Here is a 22521-nt window from a genome sequence, read left to right as displayed (position 1 = left end):
GATTCTTTGTCAATCTAAAACCACACCCCCACGGATGGTATGTGTACCCTAAATTACATCCTAAAGGCATCCATGTACCCTGTTATTTAAACCCATGGTCTCCCACAATATCTGGATTCTCTACCAAAACCAAACATGTCCATCATCAACTCTTCTTTCTTTACCTTTCCATATCATTATTTCATGCTCCTCTTGTTTTAATGTGTCCCCCTCGACACACACATTTATTTATGTATATATATAGACCCCATCACCTCCCCTTCTTCCCTCACCACCAACAACCTACAGTAGTTTTCTTTCTTCTTAATTCCCCTTTATAGAAAAGAAAAACAAAACAAAAATGTCAGGAGTGTGGGTGTTTAACAATGGTGTATACCGGTTGGAAAGCAGTCCGAAGAGAAGGGTGTTGGTACACTTACCATCAGGTGAGGCAGTATCATCCTACTCATCTCTTGAGAATATATTGAGAGGATTGGGGTGGGAGAGGTACTACGGGGGTGACCCTGACTTCTATCAATACCACAAGCACTCTTCCATTGACCTCATTTCACTTCCTAAGGACTTTTCCAAGTTCGGCTCCGTTCACATGTATGACATTGTCGTTAAGAATCCCAATGTCTTCCACGTAAGGGATATGTAAGCTACGTACCTTAGTATATGCACTGCAGCCTTCAGCTCGATCTCTGTTTTCTCCCCCGTTTCTGAGGCTGCTTTTATTTCATATGTTAGGCCAATATATATATATACCATAGTGTGTGTGTGTGTGTGTGTGTTTAAAATCGGTTCCACTAGGATTTTAGCAGGTCTCTCCTCTTTACGACCTGCTATAGCTAGTTGGTATAATAAAGTGGACTAGTTAGTGTCTGTGTTGTGTATGTATTTATGGCTTGCTTTGTTTGATGTCCGTATGTACATATTTGCGATCTTTAATAATAATGAAGTCATGGAGTTGACAGCAGTTTAAGATTGCATCACAACTTTATGCCATGTCAGCCTGCAGCAGTTGTTTTGTCGAGAGACATGACAGCTAAAAAGTGTGAGCCCCGCATAATCAGTTTATCATTTCTTCTTACCATTTGCTGCTAAATTTCATCAAACATATACTCTTTTAATCATCACACAAAACTTTGATTTCGAAAGGGTTAATTTTAAGATTGTAAATATAAATATGGAAAATAAATTCAACTGTAAAAATTAACAAAATATTATCTCCTAGTAGATAATCTATTCTATTCTGAAATAATGGCTACATGGGTTTCGATAAACTAACAAATTTAATTGAGAAAAAGAATGATTTTGTTAACCAGTTTGCATTCTAAAACTAATAAATACATTGGAAAATTACACAACTATTTTCTTTTCAAACTAATAACAGTTTCTAGTGCATGATCACATACACCAAGTCTGATAAAATGAAGGAGAAGTTGAGAATAAATAAAAAAGGAATTATCCCAAAGGATTAAACTTAAAAATATTCCTCTTTAAATTAATCTTAAAGAGAGAACAATCAATTGACAAATAGACAAAATGAGAATATTGATTATATATATGAGATATTTGGAGAGCTAATTGATGCTCGAAATTTCTTTTAATTGATTCACTTGCTCAACTCTATCTAATTAACTCAAATAATTTGGAACATATTTTCTCACTGAAAGTATTGGTCACATTTTGCTATTATCCCCTATACTATGCATAAATTATTGATGGAGTCCTTCTATTATTACTTGATCATTTTTAATTTATGTATTTTTGGAATTTTGAAACTCTAGTCTGGACACAAACGGTATCAATTAAATTTATTAGGCAAAATTCTACTATTAGTTGTCTATTCTCCAATTTGATCATTTCTAATTTTTTTAAAAAGTTTGAAATTTCAATCTCGACTAAAACAATAGACATTAATTGATTAGCTAAAATATCATAGTTTTCCTAAGAGAATTTTATGAAAATAACAAGTTGACATGACATAATATATTTGTCGCACAAAATTTTGAAAGTAATATAATTTAATGACTATCATTTAGATAGAATTGAAATTTCAAATTTTTAAAAAATCAAATTAAAATATAAAGATTAAATTTACAATTTATACATTATACAAGGACAGATATAAGGAATGGACCAAAGTGTTGATGTAATGAGGATCAAATCATAAACTAGAATCGGAGGAGTCCTGATCCAAGATTAGGGTGATCCCACAATGGCAAAGAGGTCCCGAATCGAGCAGATGGGGCATCATGTGAAGTGGATCGCAACAGTTTATTCAAAGCCAAGAAATTGATTTTCATGTGTTTCAAATGACATGTCACTCCACCAAAGGTGATTGCAGGCTAAGATGTGAGTGCATGTGGATAGTGGACCTTCTCTCTTTATTTCAATATATAAAAATTGGAATCCCCAAAAAAAGTGACCACACTCACATTCCTTGATGTTACACTTCCGAAGTGTGGGTTTTTTTATACATAAATCATGTTTTAATGGTCAATATTTCCTTTCAACTTTAATTCTAATTTACACAAATTAATAAATAACATATAAAAATATGGTAAAAATATTTTCAAAAATAAATATATTAATTAATAATATTATTAAAGTAATGATTTTAAATATGTGTAATTGTTTATCAAAAAATATATCTTATTTAACATCTTTTTTTCTTAAATATCATGTAGCTTATCATAAATATTATATTCATGTATTCATAATCCTAACTAAATAATGAGACGAGATCATTGAAATCCTTGAATTTTTCATTATCTCTTTTATTATTTGATCAAGGGATAAATATCAAATTATACACAAATTTTGGTTTAACGTGTAATTTGATATATGAACTTTGATTTGGTGCAATCATACACATGAAATTTGAATTGTGGCCCATATGTATACATGAAACTTTGATTTTGGATCAAATTTTGCACATTTAAAGGAATGGCTACATACATTTATTTTCATATTTGATTAATATAATTGTTAGTGTATGCAATATATCAATGTAAAATTATGTTAATTCAATAATGTTGCTAGTAATTTGTGAAAAGAGAATCAAATTAAAATTTCACATGTAAAAAATCGCACAAAATCAAAGTTCATGTATAGTTTTGATATTTACCCATTTGATCAACTCAATTAACTTAATTACTTCAAACAAAAAAAATAACTAATATTTATATAATATGAATTTATTTTATAATGTGACATAATTATATTATAAAAAATAGTATACATACATATTTAAGGACATATAATATATCAAATGTTATATATGTAAATTATGAATGCATAATGCTATTATACAATTATGATATTATAATAAACATTCTTTTATTAATGATATACAACTTAAATAAACGTGTAAATAATTTTATGATAGATTATAATATATACAATTAACATTGTATAATTAAGGTAAATTATTAATGACTATTAACTCTATATTCAATTACGTTATTATAGTGTACATTTTATATTAATAATATGTAATCTTAACGAAACTTCATTACTATAGTCAAATAAAGGCAAGAACTACCGACCAATAAAATAGAGGATTTCCTAACCCAAGCTAACAAACTTTACAAATATATTTTTAGTAATCTCATATATTTTTATTTTTTATAAATTATTATTAAAATAAAAATGCATAAAATTTGATATTTTATAAAATCTAATGTTTGGACAAACATATTTTTTATATGTTACAAAATCTTTTTGAAATAATATATTTTATAAATTTCATCGTAATAATATAAAAAATTTAATATTTTGTTGTAAATACATTAAATGGATGTTTATAACCTTTAAACATTTATGATAGTAGTGAGATAAAACCCCCAATAATTATGAAAGATGTTTAATGTACGTGTTAATGAAGCAATTAAATAAGCTTCATTTATTTGTGTTCCATTAAATGTCAATGGCTTATAAATAGAACTCTTTTGTAAATGAAAAGACGATACGAGAAAATTCTCTGTTTACTTTAAGTATTGTTTTATTTGATTATTTTATAACACGTTATCAGCACGAGCTTCTACAAGTTCATAGTGAAGTTCACATTATTTCGACTTTATATAATTTGCTCGTATAATTCCCGTTAAACTATATATGGTATACGTATTTTTATAATTATTTTATTTTATTTTCTAGATGAATTTGCTTTGGGTAACATTTGCACATTTATTATTACAACTCAAATCTAATAATGATAATTATATATACATGTTTTTTTTAGTAAAAGAAATTTCAATTAATGTAATTTGTGTTAAGTTATTATTATGACTATTCTTCTCTATGCCAATATTTGACATACATATTATTATTTAGCAAATTTGGTACATATAATTAAATTATTTTACAATTGAGAATGTCTATTATTTTACTAATATTTTTTTTTTATTTTGATTCAAGTGATTATAATGGCAAATCTTGTCAAACTTGAATTTGCAACCTTAGACATCTCAGTCAAGAATTATTTATCATGGGTGTTAGATGCTAAAATTCACCAAGATGCTAAAAGTCTAGGAAATATTATATTAGCAGATAAAGAAGCATCTAATCAAGACAAGGCAAAAGCAATGATTTTCATCCGTCATCATCTAAATGAAGGATTAAAAGTGAAATATCTCACTGTGAAAGACCCTCTTGAGTTGTGGAAAAATTTGAAAAAACGATTTGACCATCAGAAAACGATGATACTCCCTAAAGCTCGTTATGATTGGATGTACTTATGGTTGCAAGATTTTAAGACTGTAAATGAATATAATTCAGAACTTTTCAAAATTAGTTCTCAACTAAAATTATGTGGAGAAAACGTAACTGATGAGGACTTGTTAGAGAAAACATTTTCAACCTTTCATGCAACTAATGTGCTCCTACAGTAGCAATATCGTGAAAAAGGTTTTAAAAGGTATTCTGAATTGATTTCATGCATTTTGGTGGCTGAACAAAATAATGAGCTGTTGATGAAAAATCATGGAATTCGTCCCACTGGTTCTACACCATTCCTTGAAGTGAATGTAGCAGTACACAATAATTATGAAAATAGAAAATATAGAGGTCACAGTAGTGGTCGTGGTCGTGGATTTAGTGGGAGATGTGGTTAAGGACATACTAGTAATCATTATCATGGCGGTCATAACAATGATACTTCTAACCACCAAAAAAAGAGTAACAATGAAAAATAAGAAAAAAGTGGTCAAAATAATCCTTCAAAGATTGTTGAGAATATGTGCTACCAATGTGGTATGAAGGGGCATTGGTCATGTACCTGTCGTACGTCTGAGCATTTAGTGAAACTTTATCAAGCATCCATTAAAAAGAAGGGAAAGCATATGGAGACAAATTTTATATCCTAGAATGATGAAATGGAGGTAAAAGATGAAGATATTCACTATAATACTAAAGCTGACCATGCCTACGAAGGTGATAAATTTAATGATCTTAATAATATAACTCACCTAGATGTGGCAGATTTCTTTGAGAATCATTAGAAAATTTGATGTTATTTTGACATTTTTATGTTGTTTTAAATATGCTTTATTTTCTTACATAAAGAATAATTTATATATTTAATAAATATTTGCAATGTTTCTCATATTATATTTTGTTTGTTTTTATGAAGAATATAAATATTCAACCAAATTTCGATAGACCCAAAATCAATAGAGACATGTGTCTTGTAGATAGTGCTACAACACATACAATACTCAAAGATAAAAAATATTTTTTTCATTTGACAATAAGTAATGCCCATGTTAATACAATATCGGGTAGTTCAAAACTTATTGAAAGCTCCAAAAGAACTATTATATTATTACCTAAAGGTACAAAATTTGTCATTGATGATGAATGAGAAAAATATTCATTTTAATGGATATCATATTGAGACTATGAATGAGAAAAATATTGAATATCTATATATTACAAATGTTGAATGTGGAAAGAAATATGTTTTGGAAATGTTACATGTTTTCTCATTAGATTTATATTATACACATATTAGTGCAATTGAGTCACATGTTACTACAAACTAGAAGTTTGTAGAACCACATACTTTTACTATTTGGCATGATCAATTAGGCCATCCCGGATCTATTATGATGCGAACAATCATCGAGAATTCAATTGGACACCCATTAAAGAACCAAAAGATTCTTGAATTCAAGGATTTATCTTGTGTTGCTTGTTCTCAAGGAAAATTGATTTAGTAGACCATCACCTGTTAAAGTTGGGATTGAATCTCCCGCATTTTTGGAATGTATTCAAGGTGACACATGTGGGCCCATTCATCCACCATGTAGACCATTCAGATATTTTATGGTATTGATAGATGTATCTAGTAGGTGGTCACATGTGTGTTAATTATCGACTCGCAATCTGGATACTTGCTCAAATAATTCGATTAAGAGCATAATTTCTAGATTATGCAATCAAAACAATTAGTCTTGGTAATGTTAATGAGTTTACATCCCAAGCTTTTAATGATTATTGTATGTCAATTGGGATAAAAGTTGAACATTATGTAACTTATATTCACACACAAAACGGTTTAGCTGAATTGTTTATCAAACACTTCCAACTAATAGCTCGACCATTGCTTATGAGAACAAAACTCCCTGTTACAGCTTGGGGATATGCTATTTTGCATGCAGCAGCACTTGTGCACTTAAGGCCAACAAGTTATAATAAGTACTCTACATTACAATTGGCTTTTGGTTAGGAGTCAAATATTTCCCATCTTAGAATTTTTAGATATGCATTATATGTTCCAATTGCTTCACCACCACGCACAAAGATAGGTCCTCAAAGGAGATTGAGAATATATGTTGGTTATGAATCTCCTTCTATAATTAAATATGTTGAACCATTAGCTGGAGATTTATTTACTACACGATTTATTGATTGTCATTTTAATGAAACAACATTCCCAACATTAGGGGGAGAGAAAATACAACTGGTAAAAGAAATTACATGGAATGGATAATCATTATCTCAATTAGATCCTCACACAAGTCAATATGAAGATAAAGTTCAAAGGATCATACATTTGCAAAACATCGCCAATCAACTACCAGATTTATTTACTGACCTAAAGAGAATTACAAAATCTCACATACCAGCTGAAAATGCTCCAATACGAATTGATATCCCAATAGGACAAATTGTTAGTGCAAAAGAAAGTAATCCATGCTTGAAGCGTGGAAAGCCAATCAAATCCAAAGATAAAAATCCTCGTAAAAGGAAAGGAGCAATTATTCAATATGGTAATATTGTGGAGGCAAGTGCCCAAGAATAGGCCAAAGATATAACTAATCAAAAAAACCCCAGAAGAGGTTCAGGTACCTGAAAATGGTGATAACAAAGAGATCTCAATAAGTTATGTTACTTTAGGAAAAATATGGAACAGAAAAAATATAGTTGTCGACAATAATTTTGCTTATAATGTTGTTATTGAAATAGCAAAAGAAAATGAGGATCTTGAACCTAAATCTATTGAGGAATGTAAAAATAGAAAAGATTGGCCAAAATGGAAAGACGCAATTCAAGCAGAATTAAATTCACTTTCTAAACGTGAGGTTTTTGGACCTATAGTCCAAACACCTAAATATGTAAAGCCGGTAGGATAAAAATGGATATTTGTGTGAAAACAAATTGATAAAAATGAAGTCGTAACATATAAAGCACGACTTGTAGCACAAGGATTTTCGCAAAGGCACAACATTGATTATGAAGAGACATATTCTCCTATGGTGGATGCAATCACATTTAGATACCTTATTAGTCTGCCAGTACGTGAAAAACTTGACATGCATCTAATGGATATTGTTACAGCCTATTTGTATGGTACACTTGATAGTGAAATTTATATGAAAATCCTAGAAGGATTTAAAAGCCATGAAGGATATAGAGTTTCTTGGGAAAATTGCTCAATCAGATTAAAGAAAAGTTTATATGGATCAAAATAATCTGGACGCATGTGGTACAATCGTCTTAGTGAATATTTGTTAAAAGAAGGTTATAAAAACGATTCAATCCACCTAAGTGTTTTTATAAAAAAGTTTGGATCAAACTTTGTGATAATTGCTATTTATGTTGATGATCTAAATATTATTAGAACTCTTAAAGAGCTTCAAATGCAGTAAATTATTTAAAGAAAGAATTTGAGATGAAAGATCTTGGAAAAACAAAGTTTTGTCTTGGCCTACAGATCGAGCATTTAAAAGATGGAATCTATGTCCATTAGTCAACTTATACGAAAAAGATCTTAAAGAAATTTTATATGGATAAAGCACATCCATTGAGTACCCTGATAGTTGTACGAGCGTTAGATGTGAATAATCAATTTCGTCCTTGCAAGAATGATGAAGAGTTTATTGGTCCAGAAGTACCATATCTAAGTGTCATAAGAGCATTGATGTATCTTGCAAACAATACACAACCTAATATAGCTTTTGTTGTAAACTTATTAGCAAGATTTAGTTCTTCTCCAACACGTAGACATTAGAATGGAATTAAATATGTATTTAGATATTTCAGAGGGACCATTGATATGAGGTTATTTTATTCAAATGATTCAAAATCCCTATTAGTTGGCTATGCTGATGCTGAATATTTATTGGATCCACATAAAGGTCGATCTCAAACGAGATATTTATTTACATGTGGAGGTACTACCATATCATGGCGTTCGACAAAGCAGACATTAGCTACTAGCTTTTCAAATCATGTCGAAATAATTGCAATGCATGAGGCAAGCCGAGAGTGTGTTTGGCTAAGGTTATTAACCCAACATATCCAGAAGATATGTAATTTACCTTTACAAGAAAAGATGACAACTATCTTATACGAAGATAATGCAGCATGTATAGCTCAATTAAAGGGTGGTTATGTCAACGGTCACAGAACGAAACATATTTCACCAAAATTATTCTTCACTCATGATCTTGAGAAGATATGTGATATAGAAGTTCAACAAATTCGTTCTAGTGATAATTTAACAGATCTTTTTACTAAGGCATTGCCAACTTCAACTTTTGAAAGAATACTACACAAGATTAGAATGCATCAACTGAAAGATGTAATGTGATATTGCTATTAGGGGGAGTCAAAAACACGTTGTACTATTTTCCTTTAACCAAGGTTTTGTCCCACTGGGTTTTCCTGGTAAAGGTTTTTAACGAGGCAACTTGTAATGGGAGATTGTGTACTCTTTTTCATTTAGGTTTTTATCCCACAGGGTTTTTCCCAATAAAGGCTTTAATGAGACACATTTTTATTTAAAAGACATCCAATGGGGAGTGTTGTAAATACATTAAATGAATGTCTATAACATTTAAACATTTTTGAAAGTAATGAGATAAAACCCTCCATTAATTATGAAAGATGCTTAATGTACGTGTTAATGAAGCAGTTAAATAAGCTTCATTGATTTGTGTTTCATTGAATGTCAATGGCTTATAGACAATACGAGAAAATTCTCTGTTTACTTTAAGTGTTCTTTTATTTGATTATTTTATAACATATTTTATAAAAATTAAAAATATATAAGACTACTTAAAAACATGTCTAGAATGAATCTAATTAAATAGTTGTTTAGGTTCAAATGTATCTAGACAACTTCCTATGTGAAAAAATTATATTTTTTTAATAATTTTATTTTTAAATTTTTTGTCACATGTCCAAATGTGAGGCTGACATGTCACCATGCTATTGGTCGACAATGCCACATCATGTATATTAACGGTGTTATTGCTAAGGTACTAAAGGATCTGTTTGGAAATCACAAAGTAATTGAATGAAAATGTAAGGGTAAACTACCAAAATAGTCACTTTTGTTTACCTCAGGTTACATTTTAGTCACTTATGTTTGAAATGTTACGATTTAGTCACTTACATTAACGTATTGTAACATTTTAATCACTGAGCCGTTAATTGCCATTAACAGTGTAACAGTAAGCTGACATGGCACGTTAAATCATCATTTCAAACAAAAATTTTAAATTATATAATTAGTCCCCATATTTTTTCGTTTTGAGTAATTTAATTTATTCATTTATGTTCTTTTAACTTTTTTTTCTTTGTTCTTTATTTTTCATTCTCTTCTGCTTCTCCCTCTATTTTCCTCTCTTCTCCATCTCTTTTAACATAATTTTTCTATGTTTTCCATTTGTTAAAAAATTACTTCAATGCTAGTTCTCATGCCTTCTTTCATGTAACTGCAACTCCAAGAAAAAAATTAATTACTAACTTAAGTTGTGTTTAGTAGTGCTTTTTAGAAGCACTTTTGACATGAAAAGCACTTTTGAAGTAAAATAAATGCTAAACAAGCAACTTTTAAAGGAAATTTTTGACTTTTCAAAAACAATTTTCCCCAAATAGATAAGTTAAAATTTTTAGCTTTTCTCTCCCAAAAGCACTTTTGATAGCTTAATTATGTTTTCACCCTTCCAACACATGGTATTTTCCCTTCTCTGGTTAATTGCTTAAAAAATATTTAGAATTTATTTTTATATATATTAAAATATTAACAACAAATTATAATAAATTATTTTCTATATTTTTATTAAAATATCATAATATTAACTAATTTAAGCATTATTTAAATGCTTATTTGTTACTTTATAACACCATGTCTAAAATGGATATTTTATTTCTCAAAAGCATTTTTTGACAGAAATACTGAACACTTAAATTTTAAACTAAACTTTTCAAAAGTACTTCTCAAAATCAATTTTTCAAAGTCCTTCTCAAAAGCAATACTAAACTATCCCTTAATCTCATAAAGGAAAGTTTCAACATGCCAACCTGTAAATAATCTTATGCCATCCATGATTAATTCTTCAAATAATTGGCGCCTATTTTCTTTTTTGAAAAAGGGTTTTCTTGCTTTTACTTAATCCAAAAACCAAGTCAATACTTTTACATCATCTAAAAAATGATAAACAAAATCAAAATCTCAGTTCAAATGTTATATGTTTTTTGCTAGTAAATAGGCTTTGAACTACATATTGCCCCCAGATCCCAACATGGTCTAAGAAACGAGAAGTAGCTAAGGTTTTGAAGACCACCGACTTAACTAATTCCAATAGTCCAACACAAAAGCAATTACAAATTAGCCCCTTTTTTTCCTTACTTTCTTTTCCATATTTTGAAACAGAATAGTACAAAGGAACCTTAAGCACAAGAAAACCCAACTTCAAGTCAGCATTCTCATGAGCTAAAAGGGAAATTGGGTTTATCTAGGGATTTTAAAAATCCTGAAAAATATGAAATTATACAAGTAATAAAATGCAAAAAGCAAAAAAAAACATTTTCAAAAATGAGAACAGGAACCAATTACTTGAAGAATTAATCGTGGATGGCATAAGATTGCTTACAAATTGGCATGTTGAAATTTTCCTTTATATGAGCTTAAGTTAGTAATCGATTTTTTTATTAGAGTTGTAGTTACATGAAAGAGGGCATGAGAACTTGCGTTGAAGCAATTTTTTAACAAACGGAAAACATAAAAAAAAAACTACATTAAAAGAGATGGAGAAGGGAGAAAAATAGAGGGAGAAGTAGAAGAGAATGAAAAAAAAAAGAAAAAAAAAGGAAAGCTAAAAGAATATAAAAGAAAAAAAAAGTAAATTGCTCAAAACGAAAAAATATGGGGACCAATTGTATAATTTAACCTAAATTTTTTGTTTGAAATGATGATTTAACGTGCCACATCAGCTTACTGTTACACAGTTAATGGCAATTAATGGCTCAGTAACTAAAATTTTACAATACATTAACGTAAGTGACTAAAACGTAACATTTTAAACATAAGTGACTAAAATGTAATATAACCTAAGGTAAATAAAAGTGACTATTTTGGTAGTTTACCCAAAATGTAATTGCTAGGGTAGTAATTCCCTTTACATGTTTGGTTGACATAGTGTAATCACATTGTAATTCCCTATGTCATGTTTGATAGTACAAACAATAATTACAAATTGTAATTACATAGTTACAGAATTTAAAAAAAAACATTAATTACTATAAAAAATTAGTACAATAAAAAAATCAAAATGTGTAACAAAAATTAAAATCAAATCATTATATGTAATATATTAGTCCAATAAAGAAGTCAATAATACGATTACTAATAAAAATAATAAGAAAAATAAGCACCATATGTAATTTATCTAATTGCTCTAGCATTCCATATTTGTTAGGTTATTCCCTCTTTAACATTTAACATATATTCATTATCATCATATGTTGGTCCTTGATCGAGTTCTTCATCATCTGAATCTAAATATGTATCATTAATATTATCAATATCTCTTTTTCCCATGTACTCTTCAAAGTATGAATTATCCCAACTTTGCCTACGAGTAAAGTTATGAAGTATGCAACATGCTAGTACGATACGACCTTATTTTTTTATGCTATACTGAGATGATGTTTATATGGAAAAAAATTTAGAACAAAAATTGTTATCTCAGCCACATTTCAAAGCTTTGAATGTTTAAAATTAAATAGTTTGTGAGCCGTCTCTAGTACTTGCCTCCAACTCTATTTTCTCAAATGGTACTGTACCACATGATACGTGTAACAACCCGTTTTCAATGAAATCGGAACAGTGGTTTCGAGACCACAAATCCGAGTCTAAAAAGAAAATTATTTTAATATTATTTCATAGGCTGCATTATGATTGAAATATCGTATGAAAAATTTTTAAAGAAATTTTATCGATTATATGTTTAATTTAATAGAGAGGACCAAATTGCATAAAAACAAAAGTTGGATTCTAGTAGCTATAGGTATCAAATAGCTATGGAATTCAAAATTAGAGGTATTTATATGGTACATAGACCAATTAGTGGAGTTAGTAGCTATGTGTGATGATTCATCATTGGAAATTTAAGAAAAGAAAACGACTAAATTGGAAAGAGAAATAATTAAAGATGATAAAAATATAATATCATCTTATTTCATCATCTTTCCCAAATCAAAATATATGGAAACCCTAGCTATGGAATTTTGGTTTTGAGCAAACTTATTTGGCTCAATTAGGTATGTTTTCTTGTCTCGTTTTTAGTAATTTTTATATTTTTGATATCGTAATAACTTAATCTAGCTATCTCGGGGATTAATTTGTAAAGTTATCAAAGTGTTAGGGGTTTTTCATGGATAATTATTTATGAATTATGAAGTTTTATGGTAGAAAATGAAAGGTTGTTGATAGATAAATAACTTTTGTGAAGGGAATTTTGATGAAATTATGATTTATGGACTAAATTGAAAAGATGTAGAATTCATGGAAAAATTCTAAATTTTTTGAAATACATGGGTTGCTATTGTTACCAAGTAAAATTGGCTAGGCTTGGAATAAGGATTAAATTGCATGAATTTTATTTTTCGAGCCTAGGGACGAAATTGTAATTAATCAAAAGTATAGGGGCAAAATGGTAATTTTTCCTAAGGTGTGATTTGGATTGAATTGAGTATGAATTGTATTAAATTAATGTTAAATTCATTCTTATAGATTCGGATAGACCAAATACGGAGTTAGATCGAGGAAAAGAAAAAGTGTCAGATTAGTAGATTTTGTATACACGAACAATTATCGAGGTAAGTTCGTGTAACTAAATTGTGTATATTTATATGTTTGAATTGAATATTGTATATGTGAATTATGTATATGCCATGTATATGAAATTGATCACATATCTGACAATGCCCGACAAGTAGTAAGTTCCGCTTAAATAAATGAAATTCGATGGATACAGGACTCTCGAATTGGTTGTGGTCCTGCATGTTTTGCTAACACACCACAGCTTGAAAGAGCGTCCCGTTATTAGCTCTCATGAGCTTCCCGTTATATAGTTCTTGCGAGCTTCCCGTTAATAGCTCTTCAGAGCATCCCGATTGGTTGTGATCCTACATGTGTTGTGGACACACCGTAGCTCTTATGAGCATCTAGATATATGGCTCTTCGAAACTTCCCGATTAAAGGCTCTTTCATGAGCTTCTCGATTAATGGCTCTCTAGAGCTTCCCAATTAAAGGCTCTTTTATGAGCTTCTTAATTAATGGCTCTCTAGAGCTTCCTGATATGGCTCGATTAACTTCCTAATTATGGCTCTAATGAGCTTCCCGTTACATGGCTCACATGAGTTTCCCATTATATGGCTCGAGAGAGAGCTTCCCGTTTATGTGCTCATGTGAGAACTCCTGAATATGAATTGACGGATTTCAGATTTGTACACTTCGTGTGTACTACTTGTGTATCCATCAATATTTTAAATGATTCAATAGGCAAGATCCTGATATAAGAAAATATATGAATTTAAAGTGAATTTATTACCCGTATATACCTAAAATACATGGAAATTTGATATTTGATGAGCTCATACATGTTTCTTGAAATTCATTGAAATACATGACTAACATGTTTGATGAGGTTATGTGTGTTTAGGCTAATTGCCAAATTACTTTGGATGTATTTTGCATGCTTACCTTAAATATAAATGAATGGTAAGTTAATTTCCCGTTATACGAACTTACTAAGCATTTAAATGCTTACTCTGTTTTATTTCTTCTGTTTTACAATAATTCAGAAGCTCGTTGGATTGGAAGCTTGGCGGAGATATCTCACACTATCCTTCGGCTTATTTCGGAATAAATAGTAAATTACTTTTGGTTATAATGACATGTATAGGTTAACTAGCCAATGTTGGCATAAAGATGTTTTGGTTGTAACTAGCCATTGGGATGGCTTGTGATGAACATAATTTGATGTGTATGAAAGTGGTTGTATTATGTTTAATGTGTGCTAGTATGGTTAATTTGGTAAGTTTGGATAGATGAACATATGAGTTGATATATCATGCATATGACTTGGTTTTGGCTTGAATTAAATGTTTGGTATTGCCGTGTGAATGTGTTAAAGGGTTAATGTAGGTGAAAGACAATTTGGGTGAGAAAACTGGCCTTGGTAACGACCTATTTTCGTCCACACGAGCAGAGACACGGGCGTGTGTCTCAGCCGTGTGTGACACATGGCCTAGCACATGGGCTTGTGATCTGGCCGTGTGTCCCCTGTATCTTTAAAATTTCAAAGTAGAGTGCTAAGAATTGACCACGCGGCCTAGCACACAGGTGTGTGGCTTGGCCGTATGACCCCTGCACCTATTTAATACAAATCATCATGTTCACACAGCCTAGCACACGGGTGTGTGACTTGGCCGTGTGACCTACATCAGAGAGTTACACGGGTACGGACACGGGCTGGAACACGGCCGTGTGCCCTATTTCGAATGCCACACGGCCTGACCATACGGGCATGTGTCCCCTACACCTTGAAATGATTTTGAGATTTTGCGAAAAATTCTGTAATTACCCAGTTTAGTCCAACTTGTTTCTAATATGTATTTTGGGCCTCGAGGGCTTATATAAGGGACTTTATGAATAATTTCTGACATGAATGTTAAATAATATAAAGTATCTGTATTTGATCTGTAAATCCCGGTAATGCTCTGTAACCCTGTTCCGGCGACGGATATGGATTAGGGGTGTTACAATATGGTGCAAGAAAACTTTTTGTATTTGAACAACTATCATATACAACATAATATTTGGGTTTATAGTATAAACAATTTATAGCTTTGATTATAAATACTCATATAAATTTAATGTGGAAAAAAATTATGCTAGGCTATAACTTTTTTTATAATACGTAAAATAGGTTTAAAATAATATAAAATTTATGATATATAACATTTACAAAAAAAAATTGTAAAGCCTCTAATAACTTATAAATAATATAATTTTTTACTATAACTTTATAAAGTTATTTTTTATAAATAAGTTATGGCAAAAAATATATTTTTTTTATAAATAAATGTATTTTTTTTATAATATATAACACGAACACGTAAATAAGTTACGTCCATGCTTTTTTGCTATAGTTTTTTTTATAAAAATAATTATATTATAACACATTTATAATACGTATTTTTAATAATATGCATTTGTTACCATAACTTCAACATTTTTATAAGATTTGATTAATATAATTTTTTATTATAAATTTATAAAATGCTCATGTTTAATTTTTATAATATGATTTTTTAAGATTTGTAATATAAATTTAAAAATTTTTGGACGTAATCATCCCAAATGCTCATACATGTTTATGCTTACAATATAATTTTCATAACTTAAACTTGTATAAAAATATTTTTTTAAAGTTAAATCATGTATGAATGTTTGGAAAGCTATAGAGTAATTGAGTTTAGGTATAATTATATGCGTAATTACTCAAATTCTCACTCTCTCCTTAAGAATTGAAAAGTGTAATGGGGATGTTCTTATTACACCCAATTTAGTGAAACTCACCAATTACCCAAACATACCATCTGTGTAATCATAAGTAATTATACGCAAATAGTAGATAGTTTGCTAAATACTACCAATGACAGAATTAAAATTCAAATGCTAAAAAACTTAGGTACAAATTAGAAACAAGTGGTGAAGTTCAAAATGTATATATATTAACACAAAAGATTACTATTAAAGAGAGAGACATGTCGCCGGCCCGGCCCATTTGGAGTAGGCTCTTCCCTTATACTTGGCAAAAAAACGTTTTGGGCTGCAAAAATGATTCAGCCCAACAAATAAAAATAAGAGGAGAAAGGAACAAGAAGAGGCATTCTCCATCTTCATCATCCTCACCCTCGGCCTCACTCGGGTACTTTCTTTGCTTTTTTTTTTTTTCCTACAAAAGTGTTAAGCTAAGTTAAATGAAAACAGTAGTATCAGACTATTATAATATTGGGGTTAAATTCCAAGAAAACCGTAATCGATTGCGATTCTTCCAAAAACATCATTAATGCTTGCAGATTGATTTTTCATAACTCATTCTCAACCTTGTTTGATTGCTCAGAAAACCTACACTAACAAAAAAAATCTGTTGAGTTTTTTTTTTTTTTTTTTAACTTTTAAAGTCTTAACCTCACTCCTCACCTAAGTCAGATAGTTTGAATCTTTAGTTTTTTTTTTAATTTTTACTTTACTTTTAATTGAAGGAAGCTTTTAGTTGGGGCAAAACGTAAGTGCAAGAATGTATATGCTTGTTTAACTGAAGGATTTTGGGTTGCTGTTTCATTGATGTGGGAGAGAAACTAAACTTCGTATCGGAATCAAGCTCTTTCTAGTCTGGCTATTTGCAGTTATCAACGTTTTCATTTTTAGGTTAAGGTCACTGCCTGGGCTTGTAAGTCTTTAACCTTATTATCAATTAAAGTTTGATTTGAGTTCCCTGTGAATTCCTGCAATTATTAAAGCATACGTGACTCTTTTCTTGGCTTAAACTTCTGTTTCTCAACTTGTTCCATCTTTGATTAAAACATCTGATTGTTTTTTAGGTGCTAGAACTATGCCTCGAAAAGTTAACTATGGACCTGATTATGATGATAACTACGACGAATATGACTACGGATATGAAGTAGATGAAAATGGTGAGTGGATTTTTTTTCCTTTTTTTCTTGCTATATCTCAACTTTGTGATCAGAAACCAATCAGGTCATCTTGTTTTTTCTTGTTGGTTTGCTCTACGTTTCTCTAAAGGCTCTGAAAGATGATTAGCTCAATTTGATAGGTAGTAAACTGGTTGACAGCTCTTATGCATGTATCTTTCTGCTTACCAACTGAATGCTATCTGTTTCATAAAACAGCAGAAACACCTCCCCAAAAAGAAACAATCAAACACAGTGTGTGGCGTTGCTCCATTTGTACATATGATAATGATGAAACCATGTCATCATGTGATATTTGTGGGGTTCTTCATGGTCCTTTGCTCAATAACTCTATCTATGATAAGAAGAGAACAGGTTTGTTGTAATTGCCCTTAACCTATTGATGATTCTATTTATATCATTTAATATTGGAGAATGAGCTACTCTTCTTCTTATTCAATATGAGAAGATTGTTCTTTATCTCTTTTGTTTTTCTTTATCTCCAGGGTTCTGTTTTCTTTAGAATGTTATCAAGTAGATAGCTTGCAGGTGTGTGGTTGTCCCATGTAAAATTAACCATCTATATTCTATAGGTTTCTTTTTTACATCAATGGTACCTTTTATAGATTAGATCTTCTTCCTGTAATGAATGGCATATGCAAATATTCTGGTGTACCTACTATGGCCAAGTCTCTTTTTGCATCACTGCTGCATCGGATGTTTAATACACTTGGGAACAGAATGATGATTTTGTTGTGAAATAGGGCAATAAATTCCACCCATTTGGGAATAACCTAGAACCATTTCATGAAATCCCATAAAGCTTATAGTTCTCCTACAGTCCTATCCATTTGTATCAATATAGGTCTTGACATATGTTGAAACAGGGCGTAGATCTATTGCTAGTTTTACTTTAATTTGAGAATACTTATTTCGAAAACAATAGAAACATTTTTTTGTTAAAATTCCTGGAGTATTCTGTTGGATGCTGCCTCCAGTGCTCAATATATTATTCTGTTATTTGTACGCTAATTTTACATGAATTAACAATTTCTTCTCCAGATGAAATTATTCCCTAATTGTTGCATATCTAGGTGTTAAAGGAACTAGAAGATTGTTTTATCATTGTTCTGAACCATTTCTTTTGTGCTCTACGCAGTTTTAGTTTTAGAATGAATTCTTGGAGTAAGGTACAGCGTATCACATGATATCTTCGTGTTGCACTTTGGTTATATCACTCTGCATCTTGGAATACATATGCAAATTCAACTTTACATTTTAAATAGTTGCTCATTTTATTTTATGTAGTACATTTTTGTTTCTGAGGGTTCTAAGAGTGTACCTCTATGCATTACAGTTCTGAGCCTTTAAAATAGATCTAGAGCGAATGAGACTTGTGGATAAACTTTTAGTTGTACGAAGTGGAAGTTTTGTCGTATCTTATTTCCATGCTTTCATTCACTTGCAGCCAATATTTTTGACTTAAAATCTTCCAGAGTTTCCTCGACTGTGGTTGGGAGGGATGAAGCTGTTAAAGTAAGTTCTATGAGATCAGATAGTTCAAATCAGTCAACAGAAAAAGGCAAGCACAATAGATTAGATGAGATTAATATTTTGAAGAATATAGAAGTTGGTCCACCAGCAGGTTCCAGAACTTCAGATAACTGTTCTGCTTCAGTGCAAGAAGGCTGGCTTGGTCATGTGGATGAAAGCAGTGTTGCAGTTAATCTGCGATCTAGGGGGAAAAGCTCTTTGTCATTGATGCCAAAAGAAAGAAATGTTATGGTGGATGATAGCAGCTCTTCAAGGAATGGAGGTGAGGCAAATAGTCTCACCAGTAATCTGGAAAATATTTCTTTTGCTGCTAAATCCAGGCACTCCAATGATGCAAAACCTGGAAGAGCAATTTCACGGGCACAGTATAAACCTGAAAAGTGGATGCTCCCTGAAAAAGCAGAACATTCACTGACTCAACTAAATCTTGCAATTGTACGTTACATATTGAGTTTGGGTCCTAAAATTTTAGGTTTTATTTTCTTCTATTTTAAAAAAATATATATTTAACACAATTTAATTACTTAACTCTTCACATCTCTTAGGTTGGGCATGTGGATTCTGGAAAATCGACGCTCTCTGGTAGACTGCTTCACCTTTTGGGAAGAATATCCCAAAAAGAAATGCACAAATATGAAAAGGAGGCCAAATTACAGGTTATCTCAGGACTATTTTCTGTTTGTGTTATGTGAACACATGTCCATAATCTGATTATTTTTGCACTTATATTCATTCAGGGAAAAGGATCCTTTGCTTATGCTTGGGCATTGGATGAAAGTGCTGAAGAAAGAGAAAGGGGAATTACTATGACTGTGGCTGTGGCTTATTTTGATTCAAAAAGATATCATGTTGTTGTCCTTGACTCCCCAGGGCACAAAGACTTTGTTCCAAACATGATAACTGGGGCAACACAAGCTGATGCTTCAATTCTTGTAATAGATGCTTCTATTGGTTCATTTGAAGCTGGTATGGATGGCACCAAGGGGCAGACTAGGGAGCATGCACAACTCATCCGAAGTTTTGGCATTGATCAACTTATAGTTGCTGTTAACAAAATGGATGCTGTAGATTATTCTAAGGAAAGGTTTGATTTGATAATATCACAGCTTGGGGCATTTCTCCGTTCTTGTGGCTTTAAGGATTCCTCTGTCTCTTGGATTCCATTGAGTGCTGTTGAAAACCAGAACTTAGTGTCTGCACCTTCGGATTTTCGACTATCCTGGTGAGTTTCTCTTTCATGTATGTGAAGTTACTATACTTTTGGAGATTATATTAGTTGGCTGCTTAATTGTAGCGTTGCATTTGTCAAATTCTGAATTACAATTTGTAGCTAAGCACAACCTTCTGTCATTGGATGTATCTGTCTTGATAAATATAGCTATTGCCTCTGAGTATATAGTTGAATTTGTCTGCTTCAATTCCTGTTATCCTCAATTTGTGATGGCCTACTATCTTATTTTTAATCTCACAATGTAGAAGATATGGGCTGCCCTTTGTGCATTAATCAAGTAATCAGGTGACTACTGTCAAAACTCAGATACGCACTTGACACTGGAGCTAATTGGTCTAGCACTGGCCTCTAATATTGTAAATATTTTTAGTTGACTATGAAGAGAGTCAGCTTGTCAAGTATTGTTGCTTTGAAAATACAATTTGATCTTTTGTGTCTGTTGCCCTGATCTTATTGAAAGGCAACTTTGGTTCAGTGACTAACACTCTCATTTAGGTTAAAACAACTCTAAGTGTTCATATTATACTACAACACAGCATTGTTTTCTGATGTTCATTACGTAAGATATATACATATGTTGTGCATCTCACTGCTAATTATGTAATTAAATTTATCATAACTTAGAAGCAACTGCCTCTCTGTAAAAATGTCAAAAGATTCTTCCTGACTTCCCCTTGACACATTTTGTTGAATTAACTAAGGTAATTTAATGCAGGTATCTTGGACCCAATCTGTTAGACGCGATTGATTCCTTCCAACCTCCTACTAGGGAGTTTTCAAAGCCTCTAATTATGCCTATATGTGATGTTATAAAGTCACCTTCACAAGGGCAGGTGTCTGCATGTGGCAAGTTGGAGGCTGGAGCTGTAAGAAGCGGATCAAAGGTATGCCATTTTCTTGGTGATTGAGGTTTTCAGTTTCTGGAGATTACATGCTACCTCCTATTAAAATAGCTGCTAATGTTATTTGAATTTGTTTTCCTGTCTTGGTCCTTGCTGCCTTTATCTGATTGATGTTTACCTGTTCAAGCTTCTCATTTTGGTTGGTTACCAATTATATGGATTTCTAGTTTCAATCGAATAACTTGCATATCATCTTTAACCATAAACTCAATGTATGTGTATGTGGCTGTAGGTTTTAGTTATGCCATCTGCAACTATAGCAACTGTGCGTTCGTTGGAGCGTGATTCCCAAGCTTGCCCAATTGGAAGGGCTGGAGATAATATAGCTGTCAGCCTGAATGGAATAGACGGAAACCATGTGATGGCTGGTGGTGTGTTATGTCATCCTGATTTTCCAATTGCATTTGCAAAGCATTTGGAGTTGAAGGTGCTTGTTTTGGACGGTGCAACTCCAATTTTAATTGGTTCTCAGGCAAGTTTCGTCTGTAAATTTTATAGCTTTCTGTTATTAATAATTTTGTTTATTTTTAACAATCTAATAATTTGAATGGAATAAGTAGTTGGAGTTTCACATACACCATGCAAAGGAGGCTGCAAGAGTTGCAAGGATATCATTTTTACTTGATTCAAAGACTGGGAAAGTTGTGAAGAAAGCACCCCGCTGCATTCTTGCTAAGCAGAGTGCAGTTGTTGAGGCAAGTCAGGAGGATGATATTGTTGTTGCTAGTTGCTGGTTTATTTCAGTTATTTGCCTGATAAATACAATAAAATCCGGATTGACCTCGGAGCGTGTTTTCTTCTTTCAGGTGATTTTGCAGGAAGCGGTTTGCGTGGAAGAGTTTTCGAAATGCAAAGTCCTTGGAAGGGTGTTTCTTAGGACATTAGGAAGAACGGTTGCTGTGGGCATCGTGACCCGAATAGTGGAGGAGCAGCAATAGTTGCCAAAGTGTGGTCAAAGACTCATACACACTTAAAACACATACTTGGGCAGCTTTTAAAGCACCAACTTTGTTAGAGAGGAATTCCTGTAGTATTCAAGATCAATGTGAACAATGGAGAGATTTCCTTTTAAGCGGCTAATCTAATACCTACCTATTCCATGTCTGACCAAATAATTTCATGTGTGATTTGATTCTTTACATATAAGTTAGGACAAGGACTTGGAAGAAACGTGTGAAAAATGTGCTGCACGTCTTGGCTTATATCTCCTTGCAAGAAATGGAACCAATTAATTTTAATCGGTGGTCGGTTGTGATCTGAGTTGTTTTATTATTTTTTCTTTAACTGAGCAGAACGACTGCTCAGGGGCAGACGGGCCATGGTTTTCTCAAAAATTTTGGAAAATT

The 22521-nt window shown here is 31.6% G+C and overlaps 2 protein-coding genes across 10 annotated transcripts; both read left to right on the top strand.

Annotated features, from left to right (window-relative positions):
* Window positions 1-262: 262 nt before the first annotated feature.
* Window positions 263-939, top strand: LOC107900430 (flowering-promoting factor 1-like protein 2). Its single transcript, XM_016826029.2, has one exon. The coding sequence runs from the start codon at window positions 341-343 to the stop codon at window positions 638-640; it is 300 nt and encodes a 99-aa protein (XP_016681518.1). The 5' UTR covers window positions 263-340; the 3' UTR covers window positions 641-939.
* Window positions 940-16642: 15703 nt separating this feature from the next.
* Window positions 16643-22413, top strand: LOC107902013 (HBS1-like protein). 9 transcript variants are annotated; one of them, XM_041095437.1, is made up of 12 exons: window positions 16643-16722; window positions 17064-17247; window positions 17399-17491; window positions 17708-17863; window positions 18957-19477; window positions 19588-19698; window positions 19780-20264; window positions 20989-21157; window positions 21303-21314; window positions 21408-21647; window positions 21736-21870; window positions 21982-22413. In XM_041095437.1, exons 3-12 carry the CDS (start codon window positions 17410-17412, stop codon window positions 22111-22113), a joined length of 2043 nt encoding a protein of 680 aa, XP_040951371.1. In that variant the 5' UTR covers window positions 16643-16722; window positions 17064-17247; window positions 17399-17409; the 3' UTR covers window positions 22114-22413. The 9 variants fall into 9 exon arrangements, with proteins under 9 accessions (XP_040951371.1, XP_040951370.1, XP_040951376.1 ...); XM_041095436.1 differs by having other exon boundaries at window positions 17060-17247; XM_041095438.1 differs by lacking the exon at window positions 16643-16722 and adding an exon at window positions 16772-16943.
* Window positions 22414-22521: the final 108 nt, after the last annotated feature.

This window comes from Gossypium hirsutum, chromosome D06, assembly GCF_007990345.1.
Source record: "Gossypium hirsutum isolate 1008001.06 chromosome D06, Gossypium_hirsutum_v2.1, whole genome shotgun sequence".
Lineage (NCBI taxonomy): Eukaryota > Viridiplantae > Streptophyta > Magnoliopsida > Malvales > Malvaceae > Gossypium > Gossypium hirsutum.
This window is presented reverse-complemented; position numbering and strand designations above follow the sequence as displayed.